The following is a 22,939-nucleotide window of genomic DNA, read 5'->3' as shown; positions in this document are numbered from 1 at the left end:
GTTAATCTTATCTATTAGATTAAAATAATAGATTCCTTAAGAAGATATTAAAAAAAAAAACGTTTTAGAATGTGTTTAATCTACAGTATAACATCTGCTTCATTTCACAGCAATTTTCATTTAATTAATGAAGATTCTTTATATCTGTTTCTATTATCAAGGTGTGAATAAAGAAGTCATAACTCACACTAAGGGGTGACCAATTTGCTTTTGACTTTTCTTCCAGACAAAATGAATTTTCAGTTTTCAGTTGTTTCAGCCAATGTCTGTCAAATGGTAATTTCAGGGGAACAGAATTAAGTGTCTGGCAGGGGAACTTTTCAATGAAAATCCAATTTCACTAGTTTTTGCAAATAAAAATAAATAGATGAGCTAGAACCTAGTAAAGAAATGTTTGTTTGGGCTGAGCCATTTCCAACAGTTCCACATAATCCCTATAAACGATGGCCAATAATTAGATTGAAGTTATCAAACCAAGCTTCCAAAACATTAACCTAGCTCACCAGAATAATAAAGTGGGCATATGTCCTGGGTTAGCTTTAAAAATTTTAAAGTAAGATGAATATGCAAACTGGAAGTGCATGACCATGTAATCCATTGTTCTCTTAAATCACTATCTGGAATAGTAAATCTTTATTCACTCAGTGCGTGATGACCAGGTGGCCACTATAGGACAAAACAATGAAGCACACAAAAAAGAGAAGATAAAAAGTCAGGAGATCTGCATTCTAATCCCAGCTCAGCTACGTGGTGCTTATGAAAGTTCTTTCATTTCCCTGCACCTCAGTTTCTTCATTTATAAAATTATAAGGTTGGGGTCAGAATTGTAGGATTTAGGACATTCTTCTGAGCTAGAGGCCATGCCACAGATGGTTTTAGGGTAATTTTCCCTGATGCGAATCAGATACCAGCTAAAGGAGTAAGGATGATATTTGTGAAGGTTGAAGAAAGGTAATGATTTTCATTCCTTTCATCACAGGATTTGGAGTCTGATGAAATGTTAGTATTTCTGTGGATCTGTAGGACAGAGCATTGCTGGGTTTAAGAATCGGATTGCTCTGTGACAGGAGAAGCACATATACAACATGTGAGGTGTCACTCTTCCCGTCTGTTGAAAGAGTAGACATTTAAACCTATTTAGGATTTCAAGCAACCAAAAATACTACCAACATTATCGTATTTCTAAAATCTTGATACTGTAAATTAAATGCACATGGGAAATAATGGTTCATTAAAGGCCTTTGGTGCAATTTGTTATCTCTCATATTACAAAATATGTAAGAGTGGGAAGCTTGGAGTCCATGTCTGGAGGTAATGTGAGGAAGCAAAGAGGCGAGTGCATTTCTAATTTGCAGTTCTTGGAATTGGTATTAATTAAAATTAAATCTCACAGCATCTGAATAGGGTTGTTTATAGTCCACTTTCCACTACTGAACCCAGACAGTGATGAGGCAATAAAAAGAGTGGAGCTGATCCACGTTTAACCAGCCCCATCTGTGGCTAACCTCTGGTTAAAATAAGAAATCTCTAGAAATCCATGTGTGATTGTACTGTGCTCCTCTGTGTTCATTTAAAAAATACCTTTTGAAAATTACCAATTTTGTCTCTTCTGATTCTTAACAGCAAAGGGACCAAGAACCTAGAATGAAGCCAGGAAAGAGCCTAGAAAGATCCAGGAAACCTGGAACAGCAAGAGTGTGGAAACAACTTGGGCTGGGCTGGGATCAGATGGCTGACTACCACCAGGCCATGCCTTACAGGTAGAAAGCTACCCACTGTCCTTGTATGGGTTGCACATGGAAAGCCAAGGAATGTAATACCACCAAGCAGTAAATGAACTTATCTGGCAAAGATGCGTGATTTCATTAGTAAGGAGTATTTGGCATTGTCTGAGGACTTCTTGGAGTCTTGAGAACCTGATTTATTCTTTAAAAAATATTAAATAATTTTGATAATAAAAGTGAACTAAGGCAGGAAAAAATCTGGGAAAATTTTTTGGGCAATAAAGGGGCTGGAGAGAGAGATTTGGGAACACCAGCATATGTAATATAGGGACAGAATATAAATGGAATCTGAGAATGATTTGGGAAGCACCTAAGCGTAGGATGGTTGGAAAGAAAGGTGAAGCATGTTAGGGAAACCTCCTAGAAAGCTTTTTCAGGAGGAAGGAGAAATAACTGATGGCCTGAATTAGAGTGGTGGCAGTAAAAATGGACAAGGACAGAGATGCCAGACATTTCCAAAGAAAAGTTTACCGGACTAGATGATTGACTTTTACGCTCTGAAGGAAAGAGCTGATTTAAGATACCATTCAGGTTTATGGCTACAAAGTTACAAGGTAGAAGAGAAAGTGTATTCATTAGAGAAGGGGACAGATCATTGTCACGGAGAAGCACAGGTGGGGGTGTTGATGGCGTAGCTGCTGGCAATACGATTATATAGTGCTAAATCAAATTAGACATATGTGTCTTCGAGTAGAGCATATTAGTTATCAACTTAGCTCCTGTATCACTAAACATTAATAATCACCACAGAACCCTTGTTTTGTGGAAGAGGAAGTATTCTGAAATAGGGCTGCCGAGCTCCTTTTGCCACATAAGGTAACAAAGTCATAGACTAGGAACTAGGATGTGAATATATATCTTTAGGAGGCAATTATTTAGTTTACTACACTGAGCAAAACGTGGTAACCTCACTCTCAGGAAACAGGAAAGTGGTAACAGCGCTACAATTCAACATATCTTAACACTGTAAGCAATACCTACTGTTCCTTGACCAAGAGTTTATATTATGTACATGACCCAAATTGCAGCTGTTACCACACCGTCAACAATCCTCAAGTCTGTAAACCAGGATAGGCTATTTTGAGAGATTTTTCTATCCACTGGGTTACAGTTGCTTTGCAAATCTATTGACCAGCATTTTTCAAACTGATTGTTGGGGATCCCAAAATGTGTGTGGGTGGATTACAGTTGTTTAGAGCTGCTGACATCTGAACAATAGGATGACGGGGAGTGTGATGGTTAATTTTATGTGTCAACTGTCTTGGTTATGGTGCCCAGTTGTTTGGTCAAACACCAGCCTGGATGTTACTGTGCAAGCATTGTTTTAGATGTGATTAATATTTAAGTAAGTAGAATTTGACCCAATTACCCTCCATAATGTGGGCAAGCCTCACCCAATCAGTTGAAGGCCCTAGAAAAGACTGAGGTTCACCAAAGAGGAAGGAATTCAGTTTCCAGACTGCCTTTGGACCCAAGGATGTAACATCAACTTCTGCTGGACCTGTCAGTTTGTTGGTCCGCCCTGCAGATTTCAGAATTGCCAGCCTCACAATCCCGTGAGCCAGTTCCTTAAAGTAAACCTCTGTCTTTCTCTCTCAGTCCATTCTCTTCATTCCATTTCTCTGGAGAATCCTGACTAATTCAGTGAGGAAAATGACTGTGGTGGTTTTGGTATACCATAACAAGACATAAAAAACCAAGTTCTTCTACATTTTTGAGTTCCTATTCTTCTCAGAGTCATGCAGTGAATCTTTACACCTGTAGTGACACTAAAAAGATATTCTGTAACTATTTGGTAATGGCATAATCCAGAGAGCAAAGGAATCCCTTTAGGAAGCACAGGGAGATGGCTTGCAGGTAGGGTAGTGATTGGGTAGTATGGGGGTGGGGGGAGGTTCTGGACCTGTCAAGAGTTTCAGAGGATAGACACTCTAGTTTTGAAAATTATCATTGCACAACAGCTGCAAAAGTAAGAGGGAGTTCCTTAAGGATTAATTTATTCAATTTACAATAAAAAAAGCAAGTTGCTGTGCGTGTGTGTGTGTGTGTGTGTGTGTGTGTGTAATTGAAGCTAACCCTTGCTTGCATTTTTCTTTAAAAAATGAGTGAATATTACAGAGACTATTTCCTGTTATCAGTTACTAATGGACACTATTTATGTTTTTTCCCTAACCCTACGATAAACTTATAGATTTAAACTTATTACTTTTGACCTTGAAAAACCTACATTTTTTTGTGTCAACACAGGAGATGAGCATCTGTGTCTCACTCACTGCACACAGTTCAGGGCAGCACATTCAGAAGGCTCATATGCCAATGTTTCATTCTGTTAATGGCAGATGCCATAGATAAGAGGTAGAAAGAAAAGAAAGGAAAGAAAAAGAAAAAAGAAAGTGACATTATATATAGCTGCCTTATATTCCTACAAAGAAGAGCTGTTTTATTTTTGGAGCTCAAATAATACTAGTCTAACACCTAATGCTTACCAGGGTTTCAATGATTTTAGTCTATGGCTAACTTTGTTGCCATTATCAAGTTAATGTGGTAAATATTTATTGAATGCTAGAAACTCTTCTAGGCGCTAGGAATAAATCCATGAACAAAAGAGACAGGGCTCCTTCCTAAAGAATAGTATTTGCCCATAGAGGCAAAAGTGGTGATTTGAAGGAAATCACGCACTGTGAAACAAAAATCACCGTGTTTCTGGGACTGCAAAAAATAACATAAAGAGTATCTGAGATAATTTCAAACTTGCCTTTATAAATTATTCATTAAAGTAGTAATTTTAAATAATTTAGCAGAAATAATTCATAACCTTTCCTCTAAATGTAAGATCATCTTCCTGGGAAGCTTCCTCCAACTGTCCCTCTTTCTCTGGGCTCTTGTGACCCCCTGGAGCTATAGCTCCTTACAATGTATAGGGCTGCAGTGGCTGAGGAGTGGTTAATAACCTCAGCTGGGCTGACTGGATCCAAGTCCCAGGCCTGCCACCATTTGAGCAAATGATATAAACTCTCAATGCCTCATCTGTAAATCAGAGTTTAAAATATTACCTACCATGGGTTGGTTGAGAGGAATTAAATGAGATAAAGTAAGTAAGGTGCTTAGAATTATTCTTGACACAGAGTACACAAAATGCAAGTGTTGGTTCTTATTAGTACAGAACACACTACATTAGTGACACTTAACTTTGTGGGTTTATTTTCTCTTCCCTCTTCTTGGGTGCCCGCTGAGTGTATGGGTTTTATTTATTCTATTCATCTCACATTCCTCTATCTTCCCTCAGTATCTAGAAGAGTTCCTAGTTTGAAGCCAAGTGTGTTAAACTTCTAAGAATTCATGAGGGTTTATTTTTATTTTTAATAATGATACTCAAAAAATGCATTTTTGAGATAAACAATCACTCTAAGACTACTTCATTCTGTATCCATGATCTTTAGTCCTGGGACATGGAGTGATCGAATAAAAAAAAATCTGCTATCTTGACTTTAATTTTATTCATGTCAATTTTATTCAGGTACTTAACTTATCAAAGAAAAGAAAAGAAAGGAAAAGAAAAGAAAAGAAAAGAAAAGGAAAGGAAAGAACAGAAAAGAAATTGTACCACCCGTTACTGCTGTGTTCAACCAACGGTTTCCTGGTGATTCACAGACCGATAGCATCCGCATCATCTATGAATTTGTGAAAAATGTAAAATTCTTTGGCCCACCCCAGATCTGTGGTATCAGAAATTCTAAATGGGGCCTAGCAATCCGAGTTTTAACAAACCTTCCAAGCAACTCTGATGCCCACTAAAGTTTGAGAGCAAAAGTATCAATACAAAAAAGAATGGGGCTTGGTTTGCATAAATAAGCAAGAGTAGGTAGCCAATAAAATTGAGATTAACCTAATAGGGAGTGAAATAAAACTGCAAAGGATACAAAGTATGTCTGGAGTAGACTTTCTCTCCATTCTATTCAGCTTCTCTAAGGGTGTCCCTCTTTTGTCATGGTTTTACATTTTTAAAAATATCTTCTTATGGGTAGTAAACAGAAAAGACTCAAATAGAAGAGAAAGTTTAATGCTAAAAGATATTTCCCTTAATTATTTCTTAGAGAAACACCATCTGACAGCACTGTGAGAAATAAAGCATTGTTAGAAATAATATTTCAACCAAACATCACACATCATATTCTTACAGAAGTAATCTCCATTTGGATTCTGTTGATAATGATCATGGAGGATACAATTTCTTATAGCCAGTCAAATATCATGGGTAGAGGTCATGCTTATTTCCCAGATTGCCATTATTGCCAAGAATTTCTTCTGTAAAAGTGCAATTCTCAACTTTCTGTGAGAAAGCTCATCTTTCTGGCTTCCAGGATGACTCAAGTCAGAAACTGGTTCTCAGCTAGATAGGAATGATGTGAAAGTAACTGAGACAATGAAGCAAAGTGCTTGAGCTTGAAAGCTTGTTCTTTATTGTGTGCTGTTAACCCTGCTGTGATCACACACTTTGGATTCTCAGCCTAATTGGTTACATTTTTTTTCCTCATCTGCTATCCTGGTCCTTGTATTTTATACTGCCCTGTTCATAATCTGTCCTGTAGGGTTCTATTCATTCCTTCTCCCAATATCTATATACCTAAACTCCGTCTTCAACTTTGGAGATGCTTAAAATGAAGGAAGGTATACACCAGATGAAATTTAGGTTCACTACAAAGAAAATGAGTCCAAATGGCAGCTAATAGAAACTTGACATAATCCTCTCCTCTGTTTCTCCTGGATAGTGCTGCTTTTTTCGCTTGTTAACATCTTGCATTCTCTCAATTGGTCTGAATATTCAATTACTTTTAGATATTTTACAGAATCTGGGGGGTCTTGGGGAGCAGTTAATCAGAACTATACTTCTTTATCTTCCCAGTATTTGCTTTAGAGATACTACCCATTGATACAGACTTTAAGGAGAAACCAAAAGATCTACGTGGTATTCTTGGTACAAAGATTTGGGGAACACCTGGATCCACTGGGGGGCATTTTTGGTATTAATGAATAGTTTTGTAAATCACAAATTATTTTGTGGCATTTTCCACTCTTACTCTCTGAAGTAGGATGTGACATGGTTGATCACTTTCTTCACTCAGAAGCATTTTCTTCACTTGTCTCAAGACACCATAATCCTACTTCAGCTGGCATTCCTGCTGTCAGTCTCCTTTTATGGAAACTTTTCTTCCAGATCTCTAAATACTGCAGTGCCCAGGACTCAGACCTTTGCTCTGAACTATACTTTCTATCGAATGATCTCATCCAGGCCATGGCTGTGAATACCACGTATGACCTCCTTCCTGGGCTTTTGACAATATGTCAGCAAGTCTCACCATTGTCACTTTCAAATATCTATCAAGTAAGAGCAAGTGTCAACACCTCCACTGCCAACACCAGGTGACAGCCACCATCATGTCTCCCTGAGACCACTATGGCCTCCTATCTGGTTTCTCTGCTTCCATTCTTATACACCTGTAATGTGTTCTCTATAGCAACAATTTTTAAAATGTAAATTAGATGATACCAAACCATTTAAAAATATTTGCATGACTTGTCATCACCTCCTAACTCCCTATACTCTCACTTTACTGTATTTTTGTCATTACCAGTATCCCTTTTGAAATAAAACTGCTTATTTTGTTATTGTTTTTCTGCTGCCCTCACTAAAATAAAACTCCATAAAAACAGATTTTTCTATAATGGTCCCCTGTGTCTGTAGTGCCTAGAAGAGTGTCTGACACTTTGCTTACCAGAATTTTTTTTTTTGCACGGTATGTGGGCCTCTCACTGTTGTGGCCTCTCCCGTTGCGGAGCACGGGCTCCGGACGTGCAGGCTCAGCGGCCATGGCTCACGGGCCCAGCCGCTCCGCGGCATGTGGGATCTTCCCGGACTGGGGCACGAACCTGTGTCCCCTGCATCGGCAGGCGGACTCTCAACCACTGCGCCACCAGGGAAGCCCTTAACAGAATCTTTTTGATCAAAGTTTTCTTAATTGAGAGAAAATATTACATTTGCAGACTCACCTTCTTCATCTATAACTACAGAATCCTCAATTATTACACAACTGTTCCCTTATTGTAACAATACAATTAGGTGATGTTACAGTGATGGCAATGAGCAGAATGAGAAACGAATTATGAATGTTGTTGAGAGGTGGAGAAGGTTAACCACTCATTGGTCAAAGTGGTCAAGGGTTGGCCTCAATGCTTGTTGGACTCAGGATGGCACATGGCCTATCTCTACAGTGTTACAATGCAGCCTGAGATCAGGGAAGTTTCTTTGATTCTGCAAGACATATTGTTCTGTCTTCCCTATGTTCCCAGTAGACTCAAGGTCAGAGGTGCTTCCCGGTTTGGGGAATAACTCAAGTATGGAGAAGGCCAAATTCTAGCCCCGACACAAACTTTTCTTCCTTTCCCCCCACCTCCTTCTTCCTTTTTTCCTAATTTTTACTTACATCCTTAAACCATAGTCATCTTTATAAGCATTCATTTTCAAACTTCACATCTGGAGATCTACAGACTCCTTGAAGAAACACTGTAAAAGTGAATAATAGCAGTATAATACTGAAAAAAATGCTTTTTTTTCTTTTTTCTTTTTTTTGGTTAATCAAGTAAAAAATCATTTTGCAGGATTCAAAGTGGTTGTTTAATTTTATTATTATTTGATACAAATTAAACCATCAATTCATAAAACTAACTTGAAAATATGCTAAAAATATCCTTCGTAGGATATGTGAAAATCTGTACTGGTAGGTTGTGTTATCAAAAAAAATGAAGTGGAAGAATCCATCATTTTACAGTCAATTTACATGCCAAAGCTCCAATTCACTCAAGCTCTACAAGTTTTGATAAAGTCTTATGTGTAAATCTGTTCCTAATTTTGTGTATTTACCCAACAGTGATGCGTTTGTTACTAATTTGAAGTGAGTTTACATGACTACATTTTTTCCTATCATCTATTACTTCTCATGTCAGAATGTGAAATAATCTTCACCATTTCTTTTCTTTTGCATTGATTTCTTCATTGCCCCAATTTTCTTCTCCAGTGGTTTAAAATGAAAACTAGAAAGGTCCATACAACTTCATGCATTGTGAAATTCATGTTTTGGGAAGACACTGAAAAATTTTTTTTGTAAAATATCCTTGATAATTGCTTCCATCTGTTCCTAATTTTCTTTTCAGGGAATGAGATTAGTAATTCCTCATTTTCAAAAACTTTTCTTTCCATGTAGAACAATGCTACATTTAGAAGATTCCTGGCTCAATCCCATAGGTATCAGGAAAAGGAGTAGTCACAAATAATTTTAAAATTATAGTTTTGATGTTAACAAAACCATGAAATAAACAGAAATAAATCTAACAATAGTTTTTAAGAATTTCAAAAAAAATTTTTTTTGGAAAGACGTAAAAACACCCAAATAAATATCATGCTTATGACAGAGAGAGTTAAGTATAGTAAAAATGACAGTTTTTACTAAATTAATCTACAATGTTCTTTCAATTTTATTAGAGTATTTCATGGAATTTGACAAATTGATCCTAAATATAGGACAACTAAAAGACAACTAAACTTTAGGGCAACTAAAGGAATAAGGAGAGCAAAAATAATTTCAAGAATGAGGTGGGGATCAGCTCTGATACCAAGTTTTATGATGAATTTAATTATATGCTTCATAATATAACATATAAATTAAAAGACAAGCTATCAATTAAATAGACATTTGCAATGTATAAAACTGACAAATGTAACTATCCAGAATATATACATGTATACATATATGATACATATATATGATACATATATGTATGATATATATATCATATATATATGTGTGTTATATATATGAAGAGAGAGAGAGAGAAATCTCCCAAAATTCAGTAAGAAAAAAATAACCAACATAAATAAATGAAGACTATTAAATGTAAATTCACTGAGGAAAAATGAAATGTAAATAAACAGAAGAAAAATGCTCAACTATATCTGTAATGACAATGTCAATTAAAAAGTGAGATACCACTTCCCACCTGTTAGATTGCAAAAAATATATTTAACTCACAGTTCTTAACATAGAAAAGATGTGGAACAATGGCACAATACTGCGGGTAGAATTATTTATAAATTAGTAAAAGTATTTTCCACAGAAATCTGAAAATATCTAGCACTACAGAATAAGTACATACCTGTTTAACTCAGAAATTCTATTGGTAATTGTATCTCCTGAGGAATTATAACATATATGCATAGGAATTCATATGCAAGAATGTTCATCATAGAATTAATTGCAACAATAAAACACTTGAAAACTTTATTACCCATTAATAATAATGGGTAATAATGGAGAACAGATACATACTGTGGTATAGTCAAACAATTCAATGCTATAGAATATTTCAAATGAATGACCTAGATCTACAAAAAGACATGTATAAATATAAAAATATTAATACTGGGCAAAAATAGTACATTGAAGAAAAAGTATGATTATCATTTACACAAAATCTACAAAATTGCACATGACTGTATATGAATTAAGGAAACAAATGTATGTAGTAAAAGAATGAAGAACTGCAAGGGAATGGTCATCAATAAGTTTAACTAAAGTAATGGTTACTTTTCAAGTGTATGGAATCACAAAGGGAAACAGAAATTCGACTATATCTGTAGAATTTTATTTCTTATAAAAAAAGATGTAAAGTAAACATGACAAAATGTTAAGATTTGGCAATCCTAAATGATAGGTACAGGTGTTTTTTATATTATTTTCTGTATTTTTCTGCATGTTTAAATTATTTGATGATATAAAAAGAAACAACTCAGTGACATTCAGTTCTCCTCTACTCAGATAGCAAATGAGCTATTTTCTGTGAACCTAAAGATATTACAAGTCCAAGATAAATCCTAGGGCCACAGTGACTACTACATGTGTACGGAATATCCAGTTACATGCTCCTCATTTCACAGACATTTTAGGAGATAATATACTGAATTAACATTTCCACATGTCGCTGGTGATCATATGCTGTCCTGTTTCAGATTAAGATATTACTACTTTTTGTAAATGGTTAAACATTTTGACATGCTTTTCTAGAAACTGGCATGGGCTTTATTAAGCCATTCTCCTTTCTGGATGAAGGTACATGATCTGCCTCAAAGTAACCTAGTTTCCTTTTCCCCAGACTGCTACTTCCGGAGATTTAACCTGCAACTCCAGCCACTTTTAAAAACAAGCTGTACTACTTTATTTTCCTATCAATAACAAGAGATCCTCAGCATTACCCAGCCTTGGAAAGGGTTCGGAAGAGAAGTTAGGGAAATTCACATACCTGCTGCAGTTTAAGACTTATAAGACTCTGGAATATGGCTTGAAACTCAGGATAGGGGAGAGCTACAGAAGGACTAAAGCAATTGTGTTAGTCCAGGTGTGCTGTTCTACCTCACCACTACACCAAGTCAAGTCATTCAACCTGATTTCCTGGTGGTTCAGACCATGTGTGTTTATACGGACAACTACAACCAGAATGGAAGCTGCTCACAGCGATACTCTTATTTTAAGGGATGCACTCTGATATCTTCTATTCTAGTGTCTTATATATCAGAAACATTGTCTGTCATGATCTCCTATATTGATTTCACAAGCCCTGATGATTCACACACTAGAAAGTTGTTATGAATTATTTCTCTGTTATGTTCAAAAGGCATGTATGATACATTGCATTAATATATCAAGTTCATTTGGAAACCTTTTATTATATTCAACTTCCAGGGAGAACTTTTTCAGTGGAAAATTCTTATCAATGGGAAATGGTATTTTTAATTCAATAATGAAGCATTACAGGGTAAGAGAACATTAAAGCAGATTTGATTTCCTGTGCACTTTCCATCTTATCTCTGCAACACTCCCACCCCCCTCAACTCTGCCTGACTAAGGGAAAAAAAAGTAAATGAGGAAGTTTATTGGCTAGACAGAAGTGAAAATGACCAAGACACAGTGGCACGGAATAGCAATTTACTTATTATAAATGAAGTGACAGGGACTAAATCCAGAATTTACCAGAATCAACTTGGAAAAGAAAAGAGGATGGAATAATAATAAGATAAATACTTTTGATTAACACAGCATTTAATTTCATATTTTTAAAGAACAATAGGTATCTGTGGGTAGTTCCATGTCTCCTCCTTAGGAGAGGTCAATACTCAAGTATGCTCTGTCAGTTCCTTATGATTATTTCCCCTCACAATGCCCTAACCTCCAATTTATTTCAGCTAAAATATAGAGTAATAAATAAATGTTTAATAAATGAAACATTTCACCAAATAATTAGAGAACTGTCTTCAGGGATAGACATTCAGAAATACACCCAATTCACTGTTTGCTGAATTTACCTCTCAGAATATCTCTAGTGGTGTTTCTAGAGAAGTTCTTCAATAACCCACCATTAATTCCACTTTATGTATAAAGGCTTCTCAAATCTCACCATCAATTCAACTTCAACATTATGAAAATATAGGTGCAAGGTCTTAAAGACCAGATTTTCTGAGGCTGACATTGATCCAAGATTATAGGGCCAAGGAGGCAAGCGAAACATGAGTTCAGCCATATTCATATCTATCTTGCATATTTTATTATGTAATTTGTATTATGTTATTTTGCACTTCCACTACGAATTAGAACCTAATGTTATGTTATTTGCTTGTTATGGGTTTAATAGCATCTGTCATCTAGCGATACCCAGCAATATGGCTTCTGAATGAACTACCCAGATTATACTGAACTTTCCATTTTTAGCTTCTTTTTAAAAATGCAATTTTTTATAAAAATATTTTTTCAAATACAGAATAATCATTACATTCTAAGAATGGTTCAAAATTTTCATATGCTATTAACTTTCTAACCTTTGTAAAGAGAGAGTAGTATGAAACCATGAGGGATCGATAAACTTGGCTGCCCACTGGAATCATCTGGGAAACTTTAAAAAGTACTGATAGCTGGAACCCACTCCCAGATTCTTCATTAATTTGGGGGGTGTGGCTTAGGCATGGGATATTCTGAAGGCTCTGCAGCTAATTATAATATGCACCAAGTTTGAGAACCACTGCTCTAAACCCTTGATACTCAGTGAAAGGTCTGAGGACTAGCGGCATCAGCTTTACCTTGAGGCTTGTTTTTTTAAAAAGCAGAAGCTTGACTGTACCCCATACCTATTGAATCAGATCCACATGATCAGGTGCTCCAATTGAACCAATCCAGAATTCCTTTTCTATAAAAATAAAGGGGGCTTCCCTGGTGGCGCAATGGTTGAGAGTCCGCCTGCCGATGCAGGGGACGTGGGTTCGTGCCCCGGTCCGGGAAGATCCCACATGCCGCGGAGCGGCTGGGCCCGTGAGCCATGGCCGCTGAGCCTGCGCGTCCGGAGCCTGTGCTCCGCAACGGGAGAGGCCACAACAGTGAGAGGCACCCCTCCCGCTGCGGAGCACAGGCTCCGAAAAAATTAAAAATAAAGGACCAAGTCTATTCCATCCTTTCCAACTCTAAAATTCATATCCTACAACCTAAATGAGACACTGAGAAGCACTTTCAATCCCACCTTGAATTCTTTATCTATAAAATGAGAGACCACAGCCATCCTCTCCTCGCCAACCCCACAATTCTGGTTCCACAACCCTAAAAAAATATAATGCTGAGGGAATTTGTAAAGTTGTGTAATAATTCCATCTTCATGCCTTTGGATACACGTTCTCTTCCTTAGAATTCCTGCTTCCTTTCTCTTTTCTCACTGAGACACATAATTCAAGACCTAGGTCAAATCCCACCTCCTTTAGGAAGCATATCCTGAAGAAGAATCCAGCTTTTCTCTAAAATTCTTTTGTCAGTATAATGAATTTCATGAAGTGTAACACCTTGTTTCTTTCTATTATTACATATATATTATCTTGTTTCTCCAGTTAAATGATGAGTGTCTTAAGTGAGAGATCATGTCATGTTCCTTTTCTATCCCAACCTAATGTCTAACCTTTGTGGTGAATTGTGTTGTTAAAATGTATACGGGAAATTAAAATAAGTTTGCACTACTATCACAAATTATTTATTCAGAACTAGCCTACCATTGACCTTTCCCCATAATGTAACCTCACCATACATAATGCAGGTTCTAGCACATCTGGGTGAATCACTGTCGGCTGTGCCTAAGGCTCCTATTCTTTTCTTCCCGCTTCCCTCAGGCCTGCCAGCCTGATGATAAAACTGCTTCAAATAGCACAGAAAATATACAGAAAAAAATCTCTGCTCGTTAGTCCTACAGTATGCCTACAGGAGATCTCTAATATCCTTTTGCTCCATACCTGTCTTACTCACCATTACATCTCCATCACAGTGTTTGGCACATACTGGGCATATAAATGTATTATAAACAATGTGTCAACCAACTACGCGGGAACAAACTAATATAGAAAGTATGCTACTGAGCTTGTGCTAATATTGAGAAGTACGATTTTTTTATAGTATCTCCTATATATGCTTTTCTTTATATATGTATATATATATTTACATGATAAAAATAATATGTAGTCATTGTACAAAACACAGATAAAGCAAACTGAAAAAATGTAATCTCCGAAATTGCACAACCCAAACATAACTGTTAGCAGATGAATATCTGTCCAGACCATCAATTTATATATATATAAACATATGCTATTAAACATATGTACTTTTTAAAACAGAGGATCACACTCTATCTACTGCTGTATAGCCTGCTTTTATTCGATTAAATATATATCAAAGCATCCCTCCAGCCAGCAAATCAATTTATGATAAAATTTGTTTATGATGGTTGCATTAACAGATGCACCAAAATTTATTTGATCAGTTACCTATCTTTGGAAGTTATTTGGTAATTATAAATAATGCTATGATGAACAATTTTCATCACACATTATCCAAATATTTCCTTAGAATAAAAACCACTTCTCTCACCAGGGGATGGGAATTGTCAAAACATTTCATCAGCAATGCTATAATATTTATATTATAAATATTGTTATAGTATTTATTAAGTAGTTACATCCACTGAAATGTGACAAATAGAATAACTGATGCATTTGGAAAATACTCACATTCTTTTTGAGGGTAGATTTCAGTTTCGAGTGATCGGAACTCATAATGTGGTATCTCCTGTTTGAATGTTGATGTGAGAATATGATCAAGTTCATCAATGTCATTCTGTTTTCAAATGAAAAGGAAACTTTTTCTTAGTTCAGGTATATACAGAGAAACCCATCTTACTGTAATATAATAGAAAATTATTGACTGGAGTAAATACTGAGTAATCTTTAATAATACATCTTTTTTTTAAAGAATAATACAAAACATTAGGGACTTGCCTAAAAGCCAATTATTAGAATAATAGAAGAACGGATGCAAGAAATAAGTCTTTGCCTTTGGATGAGTTAATTTACTTAAATACTCACTAATTTTAGAAGAGCATAACAGGTGGTCAATGATAACACTGAAATTTGTTTCAATAATAAATTCTGCTAAAATACATGTTACATTTTAATAAATGAAATAATAAAATGATGAGTCTGATTCTTCACCTTAAGGGTTAGCAATGGAATAGTCTTAAATAGATTATTTTATTTCTGTGTCAAAGTGAGGGAGAATATTCATCTTGGCCTATTTTTCCCCTTTAAATATAAAATAACTATATATCAACTTTATTTCCCTAATCTGAACATTTGGGGAGGAGCCATGTAGAATCCAAGTGTTCTATTACCAATGACATAACCTATTGCAAAGGCCACCGTTCTTCTGAACTGAGTTTTGTGAAGCAATGGCTGGGACCAAATCGACGTGTGACATAGTTGATTAAAGCTGAGGAAGTGGGCCAATCAACAAAGCCATGGGTGAAGAGAGAACTGTGGAACAAAAGTGTCCAATAAAGACATCTGAAATGATTTCCAAATAAATTATACATATCGCCAATACGGAGTCACAGAAATTAAATGACTGTATTGAAAAAAAAAAAAAAAAGATGTTACTCTATTTCTTCATTTTTCAATAATCTGGGCACCTCAAATAATAAAGTGGTTCAGGCCTTTCTGGATTTTCTAAAAAGTCCTACCTAGAAGTGGAGAGAAAGGATGAAAGTCTTTTTCTCAACCTATAGCTAAGTAATGCAAAGCAAAACCCAACATTAATTGACTTAATGCTATGAACTATGTGAAGCCCTTTGCTCCGGATCATTTATAAAAAAAAAAAAAAAAAAGCAGATGGAGGGGAGATGAGACAACAAGCTCTGCCATCAAGACATTCAGTGGGGCTTCCCTGGTGGCGCAGTGGTTGAGAGTCCGCCTGCCGATGCAGGGGAACGGGTTCGTGCCCTGGTCCAGGAGGATCCCACGTTCCACGGAGCGGCTGGACCCGTGAGCCATGGCCGCTGAGCCTGCGCATCTGGAGCCTGTGCTCCGCAACGGGAGAGGCCGCAGCGGTGAGAGGCCCGCATACAACAAAATAAATAAAATAAAAAATAAAAAGACATTCAGGGACTTGTCATTGTTTTTCGGCAATGAACTGAGTTCTAGGTATTATTATACAAAATCTCTACAGGTCAGGTACAGGGCAGGCAAAAAGGGAAGTGGCTCAATTCCACAGAGGAAGAAACAGTCTCTGTGGAGGAGATGACCAAAGTTGAGATTGCTATGCAAATGAGGAGCTCTGGACTAAAGGCACAAATTGCATATAGTCAGGGAGGTGTCATGGAGCATGACCTGGTTAAGGATTTCAGGAATTTCCATAAGACTGCAGAAGAATGAGAGAGAGGAAGTGGGCATTTCAAAAAGTGCCTTGTATGTCTGACGAAAAGATTTTAATGCAACAAGGAGTTGTTTAAGGCCTACAATGCGTAACATGGATATGTTTGTTATGTGGATTAAATTAAGCTTATTTAAGTATCAGCATAACTATGACTGCTTATGTGGTTGAATATTGATATTGAGTGGGACCTATTCTGTAAATAATGTTGTGAAAACTTTATATTAATTATTACTCAGTCTTTTCAGGAAGCCTTTGATAGGAACAGTGGGGTAAAACATTACTGGCAATATATTTGCACATTCTTTATGCTAAAGCTCAAAAAGAATATGTTTTAGCTATAGGACTTGATAAAAGGAATTAAGAAATTATAAAAACCCTAACATTAGTTTATAAAGTTTCTTAAAAACTTATATCAATGGCCATGAGAGTTCTGCATAGGCTATTATCTCATCCTTGACATTTTTAATAGAGATAAATTTACTATTTCTTCCCCAAAGTGTACAAGATTTAATGAGTAGAGATTAGTGTGTCACAGAGTTACTACACTCTTGTATAAGTTAGGCATAAGATAACCTCAGGTTCCTTCAGCTCTGAAATTCTGAGACATAGAGAATTCAAAAGAGCATGAGTTCCCAGGAGGAATCTTAGAAGTACAATTTCTCCCACAGAGGCACTACGACACTTTAATGTGAGAAATGCTACAGCTTATATCATTGAACTTTTAAAATGAAGTAGCAGCATTCTTAGAATCAGAACAAAAGCTCTCACTATGCAGAAAAGGATATTTAATTAAGAAAGAGTGCAGATACCCTTTAATATTCTAGCCTATGATAACTAGCTGAATCACTTCTGTTTTCAATTTCATAATCATGCTACTAGTATTATACCTGCATATAAATAAACTGTACAGAACACAAAACAAAGCTGTGAAAAATCACAGAAATGTTTACTAACATAATCCCCAAAAAATTTCTCCCCAGAAGATACCCTAACTAGAAAAACCTGATTTGAGTAGTTATGCTTCTTTTTAAATTTCAAAGATGAAAATAGGCATCATTTCTAAACACTGGCCTCGAAATTGGAAAATGCCATAAATTTTTCTCTCCTTAAAATAAATTGTGCAACCCTAAGAATACTTGATGAGGTTGGCACAACTGTTCTCCAAGCAGAAAAATTAAAATGGAGTAGTTTAATATTTGTTCAGCAAAATTCACAACCAACCTAAGACATTAGTTATAAATGAGCAACTTGATACAAAAATAAGAGCAGAATAAAATGATAAAATTATATTGGCAATACTGTTTGGTTTTAGGAAAAATTAAATATACATAATATAAACATATATACATAAGCATGCACACATAGATCTCTATTTAACAAGAATATGAGAAAAAGCAGAAAAACTAATATACGAAATAGACAAAAAAATTAAATAGACAGAAGAATAATTACAAAATAATGAAGTAAACATATGACTTTTTCCAAGGGAATTTTTTCAGTGCTCTGTGATGGAATGTGGGATTGATGAATATACTTAAAAAGTAATTTGCATATATATTTATAGATCACAATTCTATTTGAATATGAAGATGTTATATACTTATTTCTATAAGCAACTTTATTATAATAAGTATTTCTTCCTAAAAGAGAAAAATACATAAAATATCTATTTTAAAAGATATTAGAATTATGGACTTTTACTTCTGGGAAGATGGAAGAGTTACACTTTCTCCTTTTCTTCTCCTTAAATACAATGGAAATGGTCAGATTTCAATAGGAAATCAATTATCATACAAGAAACAAGAATCAGAAAGATCTCTTAACTAAATGAAAAGAGACAATGAATAAATGCCAACACCAGATGAGAAGCATTTTGTAATTATCTGACAAAGATTTTAAAACAGCCATGATAAAAATATTTCAACAAGCAATAACACTCATTCTTGAAATAAATAAATAAAAAATAGAAGGTCTCAGCAAGGAAATAGAAAGCCTCAACAAGGAAATAGAAGGTATAAAAAACAACCAATTTGAAATTTTAGAACTGAAAAATGTAATAATCAAAATAAAACCTCAGTGGATGGGCTCAACAGCAGAATGGAAAGGATAGAGGAAAGAATCAGTAAACTTAAAGCTAGAACAATAAAAAATACTCAACTTGTACAACAGAGAGAAAATAGACTGAAAAAAATAAATAGCGTGTGAGGTACTTGTGAGAGTATAACAAAAAATTTAACATTCATGTAATTTAGAGTCCCAGGAGGAGAGGAGAAAGAGGGTAGGGATGAAAAAGTACACAAAGAAATAATGACGGAAGACATCCTGAATTTAGCAAGAGACAAACATACAGATTCAAGAAACTGAGCAAACCACAAACAGGTTAAACCCAAAGCATTACATGCTGAGAGACATCATAAGTTACTTCAACAATTAAGGACAAAGAAAAAAATTTGAAATAAGGGAGAGAGAAACAAAACCTTACTTACAGGGTAAAAACAATTAGAAACACAGTAGTAACCATAGATGTAGGAAAGAAGAGGCACAGTATTTGTCAAGTGCTAAAAGAAAAAGAACACTCAACCAAAAGTCTTATGCCTAGCAAAAACATCCTTCAGTAATGAAGGGGAAATTAGGACATTCTCAGATGAAGGAAAACTTAAGAAATTTCTTGCCAGCAAATATACCCTAAAACAAGGAATAAACAAGTTCTCTAAACAGTAAGGGTATGATAAAAAAAAAAGAATCATGGAGCAGGGGTAAGGAAGAAAGAACACAGTAAATTAAAAAAATAGGTAAATACAATAGGCTTTCCTTCTCCTCTTGAGTTTTCTAAATTATGTTTGGTGTTTGAAGCAAAAACAAGAATACTGTCTGATGTGGTTCTAAATGTATGTAGATGGAATATCTAAGGCATTTATATATCATAAATGGGGTAGGGGTAGAGGGAAAGAGAGGGAGATGAGATTTCAATATAGGTAGACTGTGATAAGTTATGAATATATAACACTGTCTAGAGCAACCACTAAAAGAGATGTGCAAAGAGATGTACTCAAAACACAAGAGATAAATCAAAATAGAAATCTTAAAAAAAATTTTAAGTAAAACACAATAAGGCAAGAAAAACCCTAGATAAATAAAAAGCAGAGAGCAAACTAAAACCAAAAAGTAAAATGGCAGACTAAAGCCCTAACATACCAATTATTACATTAAATGTAAATGGTCTAAACATACCAATTAAGACAGTGATTTGTAGAGTGGATTAAAAACATGATCTAGTTGCACGCACTCTTTAAGAAACTTACTTCAAATCACCAGTATGGACAGATACTGTGAAAGGATAAAAAAATATATATCATGGAATCATTACAAAGGAAAGCATGAGTAGCTATATTAATTTTAGGTAAAGTAGACATTGTAGCAAAGAAGATTACCAAAAACAGAAAGAGACATTATATACTGATAAAAGGATAAATCCACCAAGAAGACATAATAATCCTAAATGTGTATGCATCAAAGCTGCAAAAATATGTGAGGTAAAATCTGACAGAATTGATAGGAGAAATAGACAAATTTATAACTACAGTTGGAGACATAAATATATCTTTCAAAAATGGATAGAACAAATGGACAGAAAATTAGCACAAATATAGACAAACTCAATACACTATCATCCGATGATCTAACCAACAAGGAACTAAACAACATTTTTAGAACATTCCATCCAACAATAGCAGAATACGCATTCTCTCCAAGTGCCTGTGGAACATAAAGGATGATAGAGCATCTCCTGGGATATAAACAAATCTCAACAAATTTAAAATAATTTAAATCATAAATGTTTTCTGACCACATGAAATCAAAGTAGAAATCCATAACATAAAGATAATGGGAAAGTCTCCAAACATTTGGAAGGCAAACAATACTTCTAAATAATCCAGAATCAAAGAATAAATCTCAAAGGAAATGAAAAAGTATATTAAACTCAATGAAAGTGAAATATAACATATAAAAATTTGTGAAACACAGCTAAAGCAGGGCTGAGAGAAAATTTTATAGCACAAAATACATATATTAAAAAAGAGAAAAAATTCTCAAACCAATTATCTAGGCTTGCATTTCAAGAATCTAGAAAAATATTACAATAAATTCTAAGCAAGCAGAAAGAAGAAAATAATAAATACAGTGTAGAAATCAATTAACTTGAAAATATAAAAATAGAAAAAAATCAATGTAACAAAGAGTTGATTTTTTTGAAAGATCAATAAAATTGACAAACGTCCAGAAAGACTGACAAAGAAAAAGGAGAGAACATACAAATGACAAATATCATGAATGAAATAAGAGATACCACTAGAGACCCTGCAGACATCAAAAGGATAATAAAGGAGTACTATGAACAACTCCAAACACATAAATTCGACACAGATGAAATGGACAAATTCCTTGTAAAAACGTACTACCAAATGCACGATCTCTCTCTATTATTTCTACAAGTTTCACAAATACATGTGAATCTAAAATTTCTAGTAATTAAAAGTTTAATTAAATACAAACAAACCAGAAAAAAACAGAAGATATTCATTACACAAAGCTGAATTCCTTGAGGTGAATAGCTGTTTACATAAGAGCACTCCTTCAAAGTTTGATTTGCTCTTTCTTGGATGAGGGGTGTGGACACCTTTTGAGCATGACAGCATTGAGAGACTGTCCTTAAAAGGATTTTAGAGCACTGTAATGTAAGCAGTTGGGAGATATTTAAGATGCATGGAGTGATGTGAAAGGGTGTATATCTTAGGTGTAGGATAAATGTATACAATGAAATAGACTGAAAGAATCTTAAGTAATAATAATAACTATTACATGTTAAGCACTTATAATGTATTAGGTTTTATATAGTTTATCTCCTATAACATTCCTGAATGGTAGATTTTTTAAATGCCTATTTTTTTAGATGTTACAATCATGGTACAAAAAATCAGTTACAGCCAAAATTGCAGAGCTAATAAGTAGATTTTAACTTATGGCTTCACATTCTAAACACACTACGTTTCACAATACTACATTCTAGTCATGGAGGAAAGAATAAAATCTGAAATAGAATTTAAGTAAAATAAAGAATAAATTGTGGTCCCATGGTTTCAAAATGGACACTGTAGTTCCAAACATCATATTCATATTTAGCCAAAAGAGGGAGAAAAGGGGCACAGATGGAGGGAAAATGGGGGAAGGTGGCTATTGTGAGCCACAGCTCTAAAGATGTTCCCTTGGTCTCATTGTCTAAAACTGTCTCACATGACCATCTCTAGCTGCACGGGTGGTTAAAAATGTTGTGAGAATCTGGCTTTCTCAGCTTCAACAGTAGAGTGAGGCAAGGAAAAGGGCTTTTAAATATTGATGTTGGGTGAAGAAACCTATAGGGATGACCACAGAATACTAAGTTATTTTTTTAATCTGGTGGAGAAATACAATAATAGTAAAGAATCTTGATTAACAAGAGAAGTGATTTCAGTGAAATAACCACAGGAGGGTTGTGAAATGTTCGTAATAGGAGACAAAAATCCATCAAATAGCATTTTACTCTTTACCTTCAGGTATCTAAAAGGAAAGCCAATGGCTGAGCTAAAAATATCTTGGTTTTCTTATTATAATGAATTGCTATGCTTGTTTAAGTTTCACCAGTAAAAGAAAAATAAGAAAATAACTTCATTTGTTCCATTGTTCATAATGTGTGCTATGAAAGTGAGCCAAAATAGCCATTTAAAGGAGAATTTTATATATAGTTTACATAACCTATCTTAAACACAATTTTCTCCTACAGCTTGTAAAGAGAATGATAGGTCAGAGAGCAGAGCAAATACTTTCTAGGGTTATAAAAAGCTTTTCTTTTTTACTTTATGAGTATTCAACTCCAAGCAGTTAATGTAAAAGAATAATCTAAGTAAGTAAATTGGGCTAAGATAAAAGGGATATTTTCCTTTGTCAAATTAATTTTTCTAAGTTTTGAGTGAGTCAGTTCTTAGAATTTCAACATGTCTGTGACTACATTTGCAAAAATAAATGTAAGAATATAAAGCAATGCAATTTTACACTTCCTTCAAATAGTTTATATTTATTATCGATTAGGTGTTCATATAGTTGTAGAATCTCTTTAAATAACTTGAAAGTAATTATAACAGGAAGAAAATATGTTTTGAGATCTGAGAAACCTGTGTTGACATGCCTGCTCAGGAATCATTAGCTGGGGACCTTAATAATACTTACCTGACAGAATTACTTAGGAGTTTAAATGAGTAAATATGTAAAATCTCCAGTAAA

General features: G+C 34.9%; 1 protein-coding gene across 6 annotated transcripts in view; it reads right to left on the bottom strand.

Moving 5' to 3' along the window:
• The window catches only part of BANK1 (B cell scaffold protein with ankyrin repeats 1), a 430,151-nt gene that overhangs the window by 174,744 nt on the left and 232,468 nt on the right, over window positions 1–22,939 (bottom strand). For all 6 annotated transcript variants that reach the window (XM_027117009.1, XM_027117008.1, XM_027117004.1 and 3 more), the window contains exon 6: window positions 14,926–15,031. In XM_027117009.1, the coding sequence (XP_026972810.1) occupies window positions 14,926–15,031 (106 nt within the window). The remainder of the gene's footprint in view (window positions 1–14,925; window positions 15,032–22,939) is intronic.

This window comes from Aethalodelphis obliquidens, unplaced genomic scaffold (genome assembly GCF_003676395.1).
Source record: "Aethalodelphis obliquidens isolate GAN/ISIS:26980383/991018 unplaced genomic scaffold, ASM367639v1 scaffold17, whole genome shotgun sequence".
In the NCBI taxonomy this organism is placed as follows: domain Eukaryota; kingdom Metazoa; phylum Chordata; class Mammalia; order Artiodactyla; family Delphinidae; genus Aethalodelphis; species Aethalodelphis obliquidens.
The sequence above is the reverse complement of the archived record's forward strand: the minus strand, read 5'-3'. Positions and strand labels throughout refer to the sequence as shown.